The 18,320-nt window shown below is 39.8% G+C and overlaps 1 protein-coding gene across 4 annotated transcripts in view; it reads left to right on the plus strand.

Moving 5' to 3' along the window:
* The window catches only part of MYO16 (myosin XVI), a 719,880-nt gene that overhangs the window by 685,136 nt on the left and 16,424 nt on the right, over window positions 1–18,320 (plus strand). For all 4 annotated transcript variants that reach the window (XM_063651142.1, XM_063651143.1, XM_054446940.2 and 1 more), the window contains one exon: window positions 6,263–6,354. In XM_063651142.1, coding sequence (XP_063507212.1) covers window positions 6,263–6,354 — 92 coding nt within the window. The remainder of the gene's footprint in view (window positions 1–6,262; window positions 6,355–18,320) is intronic.

The raw sequence follows: 18,320 nt of genomic DNA on the forward strand, positions 1-18,320 counted from the left end.
AGGAGACTGGAAAATAGGGCAGTCAGCAATAAATGTCAAACGAATCCCATAAATAATGATTACTCTGTTACTTTCCACATAGATAAAAGAGATGATTCTGGTGGGCTGGGATTGCTAAGGATGCCTCATAGAGAAGGTTGGGATTTTCAAAATGAGTTTAATTCAGAAAAGAAAGGAGCACATTTCCATGAATTTGCTGCACAATGTATTGTGGCAGGAATGTGAATCAGCTTCTCTGATAGAATAGGTGAGTAAATAACAGAGGAAAGAAACAATTATGTAGGAGTCTACAGAGCCATGAATGCCAATTTAAAGAGTGTCTTGGCCGGGCGCGGTGGCTCACGCCTGCAATCCCAGCACTTTGGGAGGCCGAGGCAGGCGGATCACAAGGTCAGGAGATCGAGACCATCCTGGCTAACACGGTGAAACCCCATCTCTACTAAAAATACAAAAAATTAGCTGGGTGTGGTGGTGGGCGCCTGTAGTCCCAGCTACTTGGGAGGCTGAGGCAGGAGCAAACCTGGGAGGCAGAGCTTGCGGTGAGCTGAGATCGCGCCACTGCACTCCAGCCTGGGTGACAGAGCGGGACTCCGTCTCAAAAAAAAAAAGTATCTCTGAAAGGGCTGTCCTTGTTTTGATGGGGGGGTACTCTGCTATTTTGGAGAAGTGTACCTGATTGTACTATCCAGAGTGAACAATAGAATTGGAAACTGAGTTTGGGGGTGCCAGTTTTGAATTCATTCACTTAAGCCTTGGCAGGTTTTGTACATGAAGCAAGAGTATTAAAGACTGTATTGGTATAGGAGTCAAGAAGAGGAAGGTGTCAGGAACGACTCCAAGAATTTGAGGCAAATGATGGGAGAATACAGCACTCTTTAGAAGGGAAGGGCAATTCCCAAAGGAGGTTAATTCTATAAGCAGATTTGGAGCTCAAGAGAGAAGGAATTCTGATTATGGATGATTTTTCCATAAATGATGATTACAGGTTTGGAGTTTAGGCCAGGGTTCCAAGATAGAAAGAGAAAAGCCAGAATTTTCAAAGAAGCTGGAGACATGGTGGTTATTTATAGCATCAGAGGAACAATCATAAAGAGGAATAAGAAAAGAAATATGACCACTAAACCACTTAGAATGCCAAACTTTGAGAAATTTACATTGAGAAGGGGGAAAATGGAGACATACAATAGGTGCTCAAGAGATAGAAGACAGATGTCCAATTTCATGTAAATCAAGAGGGGAGTGGATTTAAAGGTGATGGAATACTTGGAAAGCTGGACAGATGTGAAAAGATAATTCAAACCGTCTTGCCATTGACCAAACAAGTTTGGGTCCCTACAAAATGACAGATTTGACTAACAGATTCTAACCGGTTAGCCATGTAAAATTCAGTGCCATACCCCCCCTTGGAAGTCTCTTTCTCATTCTTGTCTTGTCTTTTTTTTTTTTTTTTTTTTTTGAGATGGAGTCTCACTGTGTCGCCCAGGCTGGAGTGCAGTGGCACGAACTCAACTCACTGCAACCTCCGCCTCCCGGGTTCAAGTGATTCTTCAGCCTCAGCCTCCTGAGTAGCTGGGACTACAGGCGCGTGCCACCACATCCGGCTATTTTTTTTTTTTTTTTTTGTATTTTTTTTAGTAGAGGCGGGGTTTCACCGTGTTAGCCAGAATGGTCTTCATCTGCTGACCTCGTGATCTGCCCGCCTCAGCCTCTCAAAGTGCTGGCATTACAGGCGTGAGCCACTGCACCTGGCCCTCATTCTTTTCTTCTTATAAGAATTTACGTGAACCCACTGGGCTCTGCATGTAGACCTCATGGCCCCAGAGTCTCTCACTTTTCAAAATTACTTTAAAAATCACGCAGAACTCCAGGGACCAGGTCTACAGCACAGTGATGAGGAGGATGTCCTAAAAGCCATTCCTCTTTGTGTCCTGGAGGAAGGTTTAACTTTCAGTGCTCTAAGCAGCCTCCAATTCAGGAGGAGAGGGAGAGCAGAGGCTGCTTCTTCCTGCTAAACCTTCAATCAAGGCCAAAGCCTTTTTGACTTTTGCCCACTCAAGTTTGGAGGAACAGCAGCAGATTCTATGGAGTGTCCACAGCATGCATATCCATTATGCCATGGAGATCAGCTTTGGGGAGTTCCTTCCCCCGAACATCTGCATGTTTTCTTTGAGCAGAAGAGCTGGATATCTGGAGGGTAGAGTAGGGTGGATGCAGTTTCAGAAGACCTTGATTTGCTGTCATTTGGGCAAGAATGGCTTTTTGAAATACTTTGGTATCAAATGGACCAAAAGCTCAACTTTTTGAAGCACACTATTGCCCTGGAAAGAATGTGTTCAGCAAGGGACACATGAATCTCTAAGCTGGGAATTGTTAACTCCAAGCCTGGTCTGGGGAGAAGGCTGCTACAATAAGAGGAGCAGTGGGGGCTTCTCAGAATGTGCAGAAGCTCCTTCTCAGACAGAATTCCACCTTTTAATGAAGGCACAGATAAAGAGCTCCATCTTCACTTTAAATGTTCTTCCAACACGATTGGAGTCTTCACCCTGGTTAAAATGCACTGTGGGATTCTCTACCCACGCAAGACTGTGGGACTTTTCTGGGGGCCTTTGCTTAGCAATGTTCCCGTTAGCTGTGTGAGAAAATCAGTGCAATGTTTAAAAAAAAAAAAAGTTCTTGTCAGTTAGGGACACATGTACAAATATTTACAGCTGAAATGACATGATTTCTGGGATTTAAGTGAAAAATGAATAAAAAATGGATAAAAATGGATAAAATTGACAGCCCCAAGGCTTGGAATGGGTGCATGGAGTTTCACTGCATATTCTCTTTATGTAAATGTTTGTAATAAAAAGTTTTAAAACTGTGTTATTTTGATAGATAGAATGAATGTTACTGTAGTCTCATATCCATTACTTGGAATTCTTAATGAAATTGAATATGTGTATTACTTACTAGTCATTCATATTTTTTCTCCTTTATTTTCTAAACTTATTCTTTGTCCATTTTTTAATATCTGGGATCTGTAGGATGTTTTAAGAATTAAAAAAGCCTCTTATTTAATATATTTCAATGTTCTACATTGTTCTTTTAAAATACACATCTTATTTTTAGGGCATTGTCAATATGTTTATTTTTAATGTTTATATAGAGACATGAATCCGTTTTTTTTTTATTCATGGTTTGTGCGTTTGGTGTCATTTTAAAATAATTTGCCTTAAGAAGGTACTGCTTCTAATATGGCAGCTAAATAAAATATTGTGCTGGTGGAAAAAAAAAAAAAAAAAAAAAAGACCTCCTGCCATGTAACCTCCTTTGCACCTTTGGCGCTTCCTGGCTGTCACTCTGTCCCTTCCAGTGCTCACAATGTTAGTGCGTTGGCCGTGATGAGGACCCTTGGCCTGTTTGCTACAACCTTCAAAAAATCCCCTTCCCTCTGACTTCTCGGGCCCAGTCGGCTGTCCCACCCCCTCTTCCACGTGCCTGTCTCCCCCAGCACCCACTCGCCTGCCTCCCCCCCCGCTGTCCTCACCTGGCCCTCCACCTGCATGCAACCACCTGCCCACGCTGCCATCTGTCCCTGTCTGTGGAGCCCTGACACAGGTTCTGGGACCCATTCTTTCTTTAGTCAACAGTTATGAATGAAATACCTTTGAACTCATTGCTTAGATAAAATGGTGTCACTTCTCTGCTGGGAAGTCTGCAGTGCCACCTATCGTCTCCAAAGTGTGGTCACATTTCCGCGAAGCGTCCTTGTGTTTTGTTGCCTTATCACATTTGTGCTCTCAGCCAGGCAAGTCCTTCTCGACTTTGTTCACCCTCCACAATTCTCCTCCTCCTGGAAGGCCCAGGTCCTTTAGCAACACCACCGTGAAGTTTACTGTAGTCCCTTCCATCAGAATGCATCCTTACCTTCTCTAAGACCCTGTTCAACGTGACCTGTACTTCTCTTAATCCTGAAATCATGCTGCTGTGTGTTTGGCCCCAGTGCCATTCTCACTGAATTATGACTTTTTCAAGGGCGGGGACTTTTCTTCATTCTTCGTTGTATTTCTCAGCGCCTTATGCAGAGGTTGCTCATAAATGTTTTTAACCTTAATTTAATCGACTCTATGCAGTGCTCAGCAGGCTATCGATTCGACTCTGAGCTTATACCCTTTCAATTGAGTTTCTGTTTTGATTCTGAGATCCAACTTCTAATTTTATTTATTTATTTATTTATTTATTATTTATTTATTTTGAGATGGAGTCTCACTCTGTCACCCAGGCTGGGGTGCAATGGAGCAACCTTGGCTCACTGCAACTCTCCCTCCCGGGTTCAAGCGATTCTCCTGCCTCAGCCTCCCGAGTAGCTGAGACTACAGGTGTGCACCACCATGCCCGGGTAATTTTGTATTTTTAGTAGAGATGGGATTTCACCATGTTGGCCAGGCTGGTCTCGATCTCCTGACCTCAGGTGATCCACCACCTCAGCCTCCCAAAGTACTGGAATTACAGGCATGAGCCACTGCACCCAGCCCCAACTTCTAATTTATAATTTAGGTTTGAAAAATGGATCACAGATGTCTTCTCCTGTCACAGATCCCCTGTCTTAGTAAGATATCTGGTGAACTGGTTTCTTTATGGTTCCTATAGAAGTGAAGGTTTATCTTGCTTATCAATCAGCCCCTTCCTCCCAGCACCCCATCCTTGATTCCCCTCTAAGAGGTGGTCCTTCACATGAATCCCAAGCCCTTTTTTGTGCCCTACTACCCGGAAACACATTTTTTTTCCCAACTATCTGCTTTATCTAGTTTCCTGAAATTTCATATTATGCCTGATCTTGGATTGACACACTCCCTTCCGCCTGTGTGAATTTCAGGCTGCTCCAACACTCACTGTGATTGGAGCCTTTCCTGTGTCCTGCCGCCACAGTGTCTAAGGACACTATTCCCACCTAGCACCTGAGGCTACTGCTGCTGCTTGTGGCTGAGATCTGTTCTCCAGCAAGAGAACCCCCACCCACTGGCCATTGTCTGCCCAGTCTTCATGAAGTTAGCTTTTCCATACCAAGGTATCTGGACATGTAACAAGATCACCTGGAACGCCTTGTTGTGTGTTGACAGGATTGTGTAGACTTCCCTGAGGAACTGTCTCCTATAATTGGAAAAGCGTGCACTGATCGTCTAATGATTTTTAATTTAGGAATTATGTATATGTTTAATCAATTACGCTGTGCTAGTTAATTATGCTTTCAGAGGAGAGTAGTAATCACTTCAGTATTTAAAGTTCTCTGAGTTGAATTCATTTTGTTGGGTTCTTATTTCTCTTTTTGTCTATTCATGTTTATTAATCGAAGTCACTTGCGGTGATGCATGATGCCTGTATCACAGTGATTCTCAGCCCATGTAGGAGGGGATGACTTTGCCCTCCAAGGAACTTTTGGCAATGTCTGGGAACATTTCTGGGTGCCACAAATGGGGGTGCTGCTGGCATCTAGTGGGTGGAGGTCAGGGATGCTGTGAAACATCCTGCAATGCATGGGGCAGACCCCACTGCAAAGAATTATACAGGCCAAAATGCCAGTAGTGCAGAGGTTGGGAAACTGCTTTGATCATAAAGGATAGTTAATAAAATCATTTGGTGCCTCATAGCGACTTCGTGTTGTTGGCGGACATGTAAAGTTTCATAAACCTACAACTTACTCTGCGTGGTTGCTCATGAATTGGTGTGTTGTGAATAGGCAGCTCTCCCCACCTTTTCCTCATGGAAATTCAGCCAATCTCTTTGCTTCCTTGTGCACAAAATGAACTACAGCCAGTGGAATTCATCAGACCCACAGGCTTAGTTATGCTCTGATTTTCAATCCCTTCCTCGCCTCCCTGCAATGCTATGAATGGCAGCCACAGTCTGCTGTCTGCAGTCACCCCAGCGACTCAGTGGGCCCGTCACTGACCCCGGATGCTTCTTCAAACCTTTTCAGTCTCTAGAAGTTTCCCTTCTCCCCTCCAATACTTATCTGCTCACTTTTGTGCTATTATCACATATTTCCTTAGTATCATTGTATCTCCTTTGGCAGGATATGTCCTATTTTCCTAAATGAAGCTGCCACAATACTGTGCGTGCCCATGTTTCATTGCAAAATTTAGTATTTAGTTTGTGTTTAAGGATCATCATTTCAATTCGTAAAACATAACAATTCTAGTTTATTGTAATGAGCGCATGACTTACTTTATTTGGAACAAGGAGACACTGCTTAACTCCGGATTTGTGTTGACCTCAATAGGTTTACCTGAAGAAGATGGATACTCACGGTTGTCTATAAGTGGCACAGGGACTTCGACATTTCAAAGACACAGGGACAGTCACACCACTCAGGTAATGACATCTATCTGTTCACATGTGCAGTGACAAATGGAATTCAGTTATGACAAGGCATTCATTGTTACCAATAGATGCTCTGTGTGGGCTGGAGAGCTCAGCTGTTCTCACCTCTGCCCTGTACTCCTTCAGCTGAATGGTCTTCTCGCTCCACCTTAGCTGACTAGAAATTTCTGCTTGTTTCCAAAATAAAGAATAGTGTCCAAAACAACTAAAACATAATAGTTTTAAATGAAATATTGTAGATTTAATTTATATTGTGGTACTTTAAAATTATTCTCGGGTGAAGATGATATTAAACCTGCTGAATGAAGTTGCTATGCATTTGACCTTGGCTAAAATAGGATGACTCTTAGTGACCACACCTGGGAATAAAATGCTTGACCCACCTGTGGTTTCATGGCATGCATCTTATCTCAGTTATGACATTCACTTCCATGTAATTGATATTCATTTAAAATATGACATATGATGAGAACATGGTAAAATCAAAATGAGATTGCAGTCCACAAAACTGTTTGGAGGTGCATTACTGATTCCATGTAAATGTTTTATGTGTCTCTTCCTAACAATTTCACCAAAATAAACAAGATTATCACTTCAAGAAGAAGAAAAAAAGAACCCATTTGTGCTTTTAGAAAGTAAAAGAATTTATATTATAGAATGTACTGTTTTATTTTCCTTTTATGTTGAATTTTAAAATATACTTTAAATAATTATCTTTAAAATATATAATGTTGCTTTCAAGGTGATGCACAAACCACTAATTAGAGAGACTTTGTTATCAATATATTAACAGACTATTGCTTTAGCAACAGGATTGTTGTTTTATCTAAAGTTACAGCACAATTTTTATGTCAAACATCTACATAAAAGTCTAAAATAACCTCAGCCAAGTATCCAGATGTTTCCATGAAATCAACTATCCAGCTAATGATCAGCTTTCCTTGGAATATTTAGCATTATAGAGGCATGGCCATATTATCAGCTGAGATTTTTCTAAATAACACTGATGAGGTAGTGAGAAAAATCAATAATTTGAATCTTAAGAATAAATCTTACAGTAGGCAATCTTCTGAAATCACTTGCACTGATATCCAGGCGCTGAAATAGAAAATGCTGATTGGTTGCAATAATAGATTGTCCTAATCTCCCCTCTGTTCCTTAGAGATGCATCTACTTTACCTTGTAAGCATCACAGATGCTTCCTCTGAGATCATGCACAAGGGAACCTCCTGGTCATGAACACTGGTTTGATTTTTGTATCGGAGGCCTGACTCCTGTACATTAGAACACAACGCTGGGCCATCTGACATCCTTTCCAGGCCTGCCCCGTGTACATTACAACACAACGCTGGGCCATCAGACATCCTTTCCAGGCCTGCCCCTACAATGTGGATCTTAGACAAAGGGAGTCATTTGAAAGAAGGTATATATAGTAGGCTGCTTTGTGACTTTTCCTCTGTGTTTGGCTAAGAATCAAAGAGAGATGAGAAAGGTCGTCAGGAATCATTTTCCATTCTCAGATTTCAAAGAGGCCTTGTTTTCAAATGCAGACATCCCTGATGAGGCAGGAACTGCCAGTCATCTTGGGGCACGTTCTTTTTCTCAAGGAAACTGAAAACCATGCTTATTTTCTTCCATGCAAATTGTGGGCACTCACGTGATGCGACAGATTCCTTACTGGTGAGAAGCTGTAAGAGTTATGTGAAACTATGTGTTTAATGGCTTTCAGAATTTATCGTTCATGTGACATTTATACAAGAAGTACGGACACATGCAGGGAAGCAGCTTTTTAGCTTTTCTACTAATGCAATTAAATAGAAATTCTATAAAATCCAGTCCCAGAGAGATTGGGCGTGTAGCAGTAAAATTAAATGGTGACCAAAAATGAAATTTCTCTTTAAGGATGTCTATATTTTCATTAGCCTCATCATCAGTTTTAATAAACTCCCTTCAAGGAAGATAAAATGTCTGGGCATTATGGTAGATAAAGAAAAGAGAAAATAGAGTCAGTAATTTGCCAAAGATCATATGGAAAATCACTGAGTCCACAATTCGAATGGAAATCAAGATCATGTGTTCCGTTTCTGAGAATGAACTTATCAAAACCCATTAAAAGAAATGGAGGAGTCATTCAACTGTTTCATAAAATTTATTTATTTATTTATTTATTTTGAGACAGAGTTTCACTCTTGTTGCCCAGGCTGGAGTGCAATGGGATGATCTCAGCTCACTGCAACCTCCACCTCCTGGTTCAAGCAATTCTCCTACCTCAGCCTCCCAAGTAGCTGGGATTACAGGTGTGCACCACCACACCCGGCTAATTTTGTATTTTTAGTAGAGACGGAGTTTCATCATGTTGGTCAGGCTGGTCTCAAACTCCTGACCTCAGTGATCCACCCGCCTTGGCCTCCCAAAGTGCTGGGATTACAGGCATGAGCCACTGCACCTGGCCTGTTTCATAAAACGTAAAGAATTTTTGGCTCAAAAATAAAAGTCTTCAGTAGCCATAGTGGACATTTGTGATTTGGCTTTTTCTTGCCAGTCCCACATTTAAGTTTCGCACCTACCATGATGAAAATACAAGGGAAGGGACTCTCTCTTCCTCCCCTGCTTTGACAGCTGGACAAACACATGTAAGATGGGCTCAGTTAACCTACCTACGATGGATGCAGGTGAGGGACATATAATGGAAGGGACAACAATTGACCTGGCTCCATGGGGTGACATTGGGCAGTAGTGGCTCCATGCAGCACCAGCAGAAGAATATTAGTCAGAGAAGAACTTCGCTCAGAGCACGCCAGCCATCAGCCCCTGCATCCACCTCACCCACTCGCCAGACCTTTTTGTCGAAGTTCATGTCCTTCCTTAGCCTTCCAATGAAGCCTCTACCTGCCTGAGATGTCCGTGGTTAGTTTCCTTTGCTTAGAAATCAGAATTTTGACTAATATACACATTTAATTTTATTGTTACTATCTATAAAATTTTACATCCAAACAAGTATTTTTTTCACTAAGTGTACAAACTCTTCATTTGTTCTCAAAATAGATGCAAAACATTTTCTGATTGATAGGGCTGGAGCCTTAATATATGGTGGTTGTTTATGTAAAAAGAAGAATATAGAAAATGTAGTTGATGTTGTACTCCATTATAACTTTTTATTAATTTGAAAACTATAATGGCTTTACATAAAAGTAGTGAAAATTAATTTTACATAAAACGTTTGAAAATAGCAAAAGCCGGGACATGTGCTGCGCTGTGCATGGGGCTGTGTTCCTTTGCACTTCCCAAGCACTAAGCATGAATAAAACCGGCTGTGAGATACGACATCATGGAATTCCACACACTGGCCCTTGAGGGAGCTTTGTGGCAGTTCCCAGGACTCAAATCTAGAATTTCGTAGGTTATAGTATTTTAAAGTAGCTTTGGAATTAAACAGCATTTATGAAAAGAATATGACATTTATCTACTTACCATTTTATGAGATTTTACTTTTTTTAAAAAGCGTATGCTATTCGGTGTGATGCAATTCTTTAGAAGTAACTCGGTGGTGAGAAGCTAAGCAGTGGGGGAAATGCTGAGAGCATCATCCAGCCGAGAATGACTTCTTCGCATTTTTTGCCATGATGGCAATCCTCTGCTGACTCAGAGGGCCAGGTAACCTGACACGGGAAGCCCACAATTTATAAATAGAGCAAAAGCATGAAAGTCACAGGGAGGTGGGGGGATGGCCTGAAGGCAGAATGATGGCAGAAGGGGACGCAGAAACAAAAATGCTTGGTGCTTGCCCTTGGCATAAAAATTTCTAGTTACACATCTGTTTAGGGGTCCACACTTGACATTGAGAAATGAGCTGTTTAATTGTTTCATTAAGCATAGGCTGTCTCTGTTTATGTTACTATTTTTAACTCTACCACCTTTTCTTCATGCCTTATTCTTCTTCTCAGCACTCTGCTCTCCACAGTAATATCAGGTGCTTTATGTTCTTTTATTTTCATTATGGGCATTTATCATATTTCTTGCCAAGTTTTTAAAAATATTCTTTTGTTTTTGTAAAGAACATAATAAGTTATTATGCATATTGATCATATTCAGGTATTCATTGTAAGAAACCATTCATGGTCTTTGATAAAATAATGGCAGTCTGGGACCCAAGGTCTTAATAAATATCCAGCTCACTCCTGCCATAGCTGCCAATGAAAGCCATAATAAGATCAATATGCAATTGATTCACATCAAAAAGCAAATTGTTATGTGGTTTGCTTCACTGAATGATCAAATAAACCTTTTTGTAATGTCATATAGCAACAAAGTTAAGAGTTGCAGAGCACTAAATAAATACAATGCCTTCTTTCTATATTCATTGTATTTGTTATATAGACTGAAATATATTATAGCATGGAATTAAAACAAATTGTGTGTTAGATAAAATAATGAAATGTGGAAATATTTAGTTTAATCATTAAACAATAATTCTAAAGATATGTCAGGGAACATAAGTAAGATAACCCTTTCAAAAGGAAACATATATATATTTTATATAACCATATATGAGCTACAAAGAGAAGGAGATCTAGCACACAGAGCTCTTTCACACAGCCAAGGTTCAGGGAATCCTTACTCACCACTCGTGACTTACAGATTATGTGCAAAAAATGAAGGTAGTAAATTAAGTTGATGTGTGAAATGGCAGCATTTTCAACAGGGAAAGGTCATGTCCAGTAGAAATAAATAGAAATTTAGAAAATAAAAAACAAAAACATATCCTGTATTTTGTATTTTTCCATCATAAAATTGTACTGTATTTATTAATACAACATAAGTGTATATAAATGCATAGTTTTTTCTGATTAAGACGCTACTTATTATCAGTGAGGAGGATTTAATTGCCATAAATTTTAAGAAAATAAGAAGTCAGAGTAGTGACTATGTTTTTTTTTGTTTGTGTGTTTGAGATAGAGTCTCACTCTGTCCCAGGCTGGAGTTCAGTGGCGCAATCTCGGCTCACTGCAAACTCCACCTCCCAGGTTCAAATGATTCTTCTGCCTCAGCCTCCCAAATAGTTGGGATTACAGGCGCGTGCCACCACTCTTGGCTAATTTTTTTTTTTTTTTGGAAATGGAGCCTCACTCTGTTGCCCAGGCTGGAGTGCAGTGGCACAATCTCAGCTCACTGCAACCTGCACCTCCCAGGTTCAAGCGATTCTCCTGCCTCAGCCTCCTGAGTAGCTGGGGCTACAGGCACATGCCATCATGCTCAGCTAATTTTTTATATACTTTTTTCAGTAGAGATGGGGTTTCACCATGTTGGTCAGGCTGGTCTCAAACTCCTGACCTCAGATGATCCGCCCCCCTCCCTCCCAAAGTGTTATTACAGGAGTGAGCCACCGCACCTGGCTGTGACTACGTTTTTAAAGAGGAAAAAGTCTTGTGATATTTCTGCAAGCTCACCTTCTAGATGGGAAATCTGCAATTAGCAATATTATTGTATAGTGGAGGAGTAACAAAGTAATTGGAAACATTTGGCTAACTATAAATTCTAGGTAACAACAATTTCAATATTAATTTAATTGGCTTTTAAAGTGAAGAAAATAAGAAAAGAACTAGATAAGAATCCCAGATTCATTATGCATCATGTAAGTGCACAAAAAGGTAATTTTGGGGGTCAATTAGAGAAAATATATGTAACATGCCTGGCATGATGCTGCCTGGAATACCGTAGGTGCTTAAAAAAAAAAAAAAAGCTAAAAGCTTACTTGCTCTTGTTATTATGATATTCCTTTCTTTGCAGGGTCAATATTCTGAAAACCAGTTCTGATTTTAACATTGTAGATGCTGTCCAAAATATGTAGGAGATTAGATTGGATCAAGAGAACCCAATATTTTCCTGGGATTTTGGTAAATCTATTATATGTGTGATTTTTAAAATATGATTTATTATGGAATAGTATAAACTTAGAAAGAAACAGTGATTAATGAAACACCACCTTTAATAAGTCTTAACATTTTGCATTGTTTACTTTAGAGCTACATTTTTGGAAAAACATGTATCCTAGCTCTCAATCTCATCCCTGCCTACCACACCAGAAGTGAATCATCACAATGAAGTTTGCACGTAGCCCTTCATCCATGTTTGCACCTTTACTGAGCATAGGTGTACTCATAAATCATATAATATTCACAAGTAATAACCAATGCTATTCATGCTTTTAAAGTGTAAAAAAAAAATCTCACTTTCTACAGATTATTCGGCAAACAGCTTCTTCTTGTGGCTGCGGTGGAACTTTTTTTTTCCATTTTGATACATGCATCTCCCACTTGTTACTTTATTCTAAGTATTAGCTCCAGGTGAAATGTACAGACTTTAGGGTTGACACCTGTAGTCCCCGCTACTTGGGAGGCTGAAGCAGGAGGATCACTTGAGCTCAGGAAATTGAGGCTGCAGTGAGCTGTCTTCACACCATTGCACTCCAGCCTAAGCAACAGAGACCTTGTCTCAAAAAAAAAATTAAAAAACAACTTTAGGGCTAAGGTATCGATACAATAAGAAACTATTGATGACTGGCACATACTTAGTGCAAAATTATACTCATATTCCTTCAACAAGCATGGCAGGGAGCAAGCTCAGGAGGAGAGGAAAGCATTAGGGACTGAAGGACAGGTGTCACATGACCTGCTGCAACTGGCCCTAGGGTGCTGTGGTGCCTCAGGGGGACAGATGAGCACAGGGCAGATGGTGTTTTCCTCTGGTCTGTTGTGTTGTGGTCCACATAAAACCTAATTCAGTGATCTCCACGAAAGATGCAGGGAGATCGATGATGCTCTGTGCTCAGTGCCAATATGCAGGTCATATTGTAGTTTACAACTTCACTAGAGGGCTAGAAGTTACAGCACCCAAGGATGTGAGCATACATTCTGGCCAGTGCCTCTATAAGTTTTTCAACACACACACACACACACACACACAATCATATTTCTTTTTAGGTGCAAACATGCCTCCTCCATTGGAAACTTTTCTAAGAAACAAGTTCCATATAAATGTGCTCATGGCATTTCTTAAGAACATGTTTACAGTTTGACCAAAGTGAGTGGAAAACTTATATCAAAATCATTTCCAAGTTATCAGTGTTACAAGCCATGCTACAATTAACATCACTGAAAATGCCTCTAACTTACAATTGGGGGAAAAAACTTGCTCAAGATTCCCCTAGAAATGGAAGTACTAAGTTTCTGCTCATGGACATATTCAACTGCAGTGGTTATTACCAAATTACTCCCCTAAAAGGTTAAACCAATGTATGTACTTCTAAAAGGGAGTAAAGTTTTCCATCTCTCCTGGTAAACACTTGGTTTAATTATTCATTTTATTTTTGCCAATATGATAAATGTAAAATAGATCTTATTGTGGTTTTATTTTATTTCCTGGTGGCGGAGCAGTGTTTTCACATATTCTCCGACTCGTTAATCCCAATGCATCCTTTTCTTATTTCCCAACTTGTTTGCATGATTTTCTTGATGATGTTAGGAATTTTCCACGTGTTCTGGATTCCTTGCCAGTTTCATGCATGGCAAACATTTTGCTTATTGTGTTTTCTTGGTCTGTTTAGCTAGAAGTTTATCAATTCTATTGATTTTTTTAAAGTAGCTTTTGATTTCATTGATTTTCTCTATTGTTTTACTGTTTTATTGATTCCTGTTGTTTTTTATTTTCTTTTCTTTTGCTTGCTTTGGGTTTAATTTTCTCTATTTCTGCTTTCTTAAATAGGTAGCATAGATCACTGACTTGAAGTGTTTCTTTTCTTCCTAATAAAAGCATTTAATAGAGTTATAAATTTCCATCTCAACACTGTAATAGCTGCATCCCACAAATCTTAATTTGTTTTGTTTCCATTTTCATTCAGTTCAAAATATTTTGTAATTTCCCATGGGACTGTCTCTTTGGCTAACACTGATGCTTTCCAAGTATTTGGGGTTTTCCAGGTACCTTTCTGCTGCTGAATTCTAGTTTAATTCCCCTATGATCTGACGGTATTCCTTGTATGATTTCAGTTCTCTTAAATGTACTAAAATGTTTTTATGGCCCAGGATATGACCTGTCTGGGTGAAATTTCCTTGGGCACTTGAACAAAAATATGTATTCTGCTTCCATTGGGTGGAGTCTTCTGGAAGTGTGGATTAGGTCTGGTTGGTTACTTGTGTCCACATCCATGTCTCCGCTGGCTTTCTGTGTTCATTTTTCATCTATTCCTGAGAGAAGAGCACAGAAGTCTCCAACTATACTGTGGCTTTGTTCACACCTTTCGGTTTCATCAGTTTTTGCCTCATGCATTTGGAAGCTATATCTGAGATACAAAGACTTTTAAAATTATTGCATCTTTTTTGGTGAAGATCTATTCATCATTACACAATTTCATTTTCTATTTGTATTTCTTTGTCTTAAGTCTACTTTGTCTGAAATTAATATAGCCACTCCATTATTTTGTTCATTGTCTGCAAGGTATATTTTTTCATCCTTTACTTTTTAAAAATAGCTTTATCAAGATATAATTCACATACCACACAACCCATGCCTTTAAGTTATGAAAATTCAGTGTTTCTTCGTAACTTCTTAATGTTGTGCAACTATCTCTACAATGTAATTTTAGAACTTTTTGCCTCCTCCCCACAAAAAATTCACCCCTTCACTTTAATGTATTCATCTTTCTATATTTGACATGAGATTTCTGTAGGCAACATAACAGATGAGTCTTATTTATTTTTATCCAATCTGACAACCTTTCATGAGACCATTTCTATTAATGTAATTATTGATATGGTTAGATTTAGGTATGTATTAGATAGATTCTCTAGAGGGACAGAACTAACATGATAGATGAATATATAAAGGGGAGTTTGTTAGGGAGAATTGACTGACACCGTCACAAGGTGAAGTCCCACGATAGGCCATCTGCAGGCTGAGGAGCAAAGAAGCCAGTCTGAGTCCCAGAACCTCAAAAGTAGGGAAGCCGACAGTGCAGTCTTTAATCTGTGACCAAAGGCCCAAGAGCCCCTGGCAAACCACTGATGTAAGTCCAAGAGTCCAAAAGCTGAAGAACTTGGAATCCAATGTTCAAGAGAAGGAAGCAGGGCCAGGCGCAGTGGCTCATGCCTGTAATCCCAGAACTTTGGGAGGCCGACTTGGGTGGATCACCTGAGGTCAGGAGTTCGAGACCACCCTGGCCAACCTGGTGAAAACCCGTCTCTACTAAAAATACAAAAATTAGCTGGGCGTGGTGGTGCATGCCTGTAACCCCAGCTACTTGGGAGGCTGAGGCAGGAGAATTGCTTGAACCTGGGAGGTGAAAGTTGCAGTGAGCAGAGACAGTGTAATTGTACTTCAGCCTGGGAAACAAGAGCAAAAACTGTCTAAAAAAAATGAAAAAAAAAAGAAGGACACATCCAGCATAGGAGAAAAATGAAGGCCGGAAGACTCAGCAAGTCAAGTCCTTCCATTTTCTTCCCTCTGCTTTATTCTAGCAGTGCTGGCAGCTGATTAGATGGTGCCCACCCAGATCAAGGGTGGGTCTGCCTCTCCCAGTCCACTGACTCAAATGTTAATCTCTTTTGGCAACACCCTCACAGACACACCCAGGAACAATACTTTGCATCCTTCAATCCAACCAAGTTGACACTCAATATTCACCATCACAAGGTATATTAGTTTTATTATGTGTTTTTCTGATTGTCCCTGCTGTTTTCATTCCTCTGTTTCCTTATGATGACTTCTTTCAGATTATTTGGATATTTTTAAAATTCCATTTTACATTACCTATTGGTAAATTAAAATTGTAATATATGCACATCTAATTTCAGTCTACCCTGGTCAACCGTCTTGGTCCCTTCACCCTCTATCACCCATCTTTACTTAGCAGTTGAACCATGTGCTACATCTGTGTACATTGAAACCCTCCAGGCCATGTTGTAACTTCTCCTTTCAACAATCATACAGGGAGAAAATAGTGGGGAAAAAAAATCGTCTTTTATGCTAACTCAATATTTACAATTTCTGTTGCTCTCCTTCATTTCTGAAGTTCTGAGTTTCTTTCTGGTATCATTTTACGTCAGCTTAAAGATCTCCATTTAGCATTTCATCTAGAGTAGGCCCAAGAAATCTTAGTTTTCTTTACCTGAGCATGCCATTATTCTGCCTTCATTCTCTACGTTTTGATTCCCTACCACGATTTGTGTTCTGTTGTTGTTTTTTTTTTCAACTTTCCCAATTCCTCAGATAGATGTTTTGTATTTTATACAAAGTTTTAGTTGTAATCAGTGAGAGAATTAGACTATAGTGGGCTTACCCGTTTATGTGTTTATCCCACGTAAAGTTTTAATGTTCTTATAGTCAAATTGATTAATCCTTACCTTTAGGGTTTGTACTTTTGTTGTTCTGTTTAAGAAAATCTTTCTTATACATTTTTTAAGGGGAAAAAAAGTATTTTACTGCTGTCTGCCATAAAGATATTATCCTATCATATTTTTGTAAAGTTTAGGTTTGTTTTTTACATTTAGGGATTTAAGCTACCTGGACTTTGTTTTTGAGAATGGTGTGAGTTAGCAATGTAATTTTACATTTTCTCTGTACAGATAACAATTTTTCCACACTTTTTCCAACATAGGCCATGCTTCTGCTTCCTCCTAATAACTGAGTATGTCACCTCAGTGACATATAATCAGTCAGTGTAATATAATCATTTGTGTGTGTGTGTATGTGCGCCTTGGTAGACTTGTGAGCTTATAGAGAGTGCATTAAATGCATCTTAATCACTTTTGAATTCCAAACACAAAGCACAATAATTTGCCAGTTCAATGTAATTGTTAACCAGTAGCAGCCCCAGAAGAATTAAGAGAAGCTGACTGATATATTATTCCCTAACTTTATTAGATATTTTAAATTTAATCCCATGTTAAAAATGTATCAATAAACTTGTTAATTAGGATCACAGGCAGTTGTTTCACTGGTTGGAGGAAATTAAAGTGAAGTCACATTTTATACAGTGATTGGCTTCTAAAATTATATAATTTGAAAGTGACATATGATGAAAACCACTCTGGAACATCCTTACATTACCTATCAAGAATAATATGCAAGGTTTGTAACTCCATTCAATTATATGCATCCATGTATAAGCAATGCATAAAGCAACTTAAAGCACATAATAATATACATTTAGCATTTTTAGTTCCAAGTGAGTGGATTGCATAAAATTGAATTTTCAGGCTGGGTGCGGTGGCTCATGTCTGTAATCCCAGCACTTTGGGAGACTGAGGCGGGCAGATCACCTGTGGTCAAGAGTTCGAGACAAGCCTGGCCAAAATGGAGAAACCCCGCCTCTACTAAAAATACAAAAATTAGCCGGGCATCGGTGGCAGGCACTTGTAATCCCAGCTACACGGGAGGCTGAGGCAGGAGAATCACTTGAACCCCAGAGGCAGAGGTTGCAGTGAGCCAAGATCGTGCCACTGCACTCCAGCCTGGGGGACAAAAGCGAAATTCTGTCTCAAAAAAAAAAAAAAATTGAATTTTCAAAGGCTCATTCATTGATCAAAAGGTGTTTATTGAGGTTCTGCTTGTACTAGGCACAGGTCTAGGCACGTGGGATACTTTGTCTACAAAGCAAACTTGCTTGCCCTCATAGAAGTTAAATTCTAGCATGGAAAAATAGGCAATATTTATGTAAAATGTATAATATACTAAAAGGAAAAAATCATATGGAAAAAAGAGTGTTCAACAGGGTAAGCAGGGTTGGGAGGGTCAGACTGGAGATTGGTGAGGAAGAAGGTTGGGCTGAGTTGCAGTTGTAAATCAGGGATCAAAAAAAGCCTCCTGAGCAAAGATATGGAAGTCAGGGAGAGACCAGTGCTGACGTCAGGGCAGAGTGTTCCAGGCAAAGGGAGCAGCCAAGGCCCTGAGGTAGGAGCATG

Source organism: Pongo pygmaeus, chromosome 14 (genome assembly GCF_028885625.2).
Source record: "Pongo pygmaeus isolate AG05252 chromosome 14, NHGRI_mPonPyg2-v2.0_pri, whole genome shotgun sequence".
NCBI classification, from domain to species: Eukaryota; Metazoa; Chordata; class Mammalia; order Primates; family Hominidae; genus Pongo; species Pongo pygmaeus.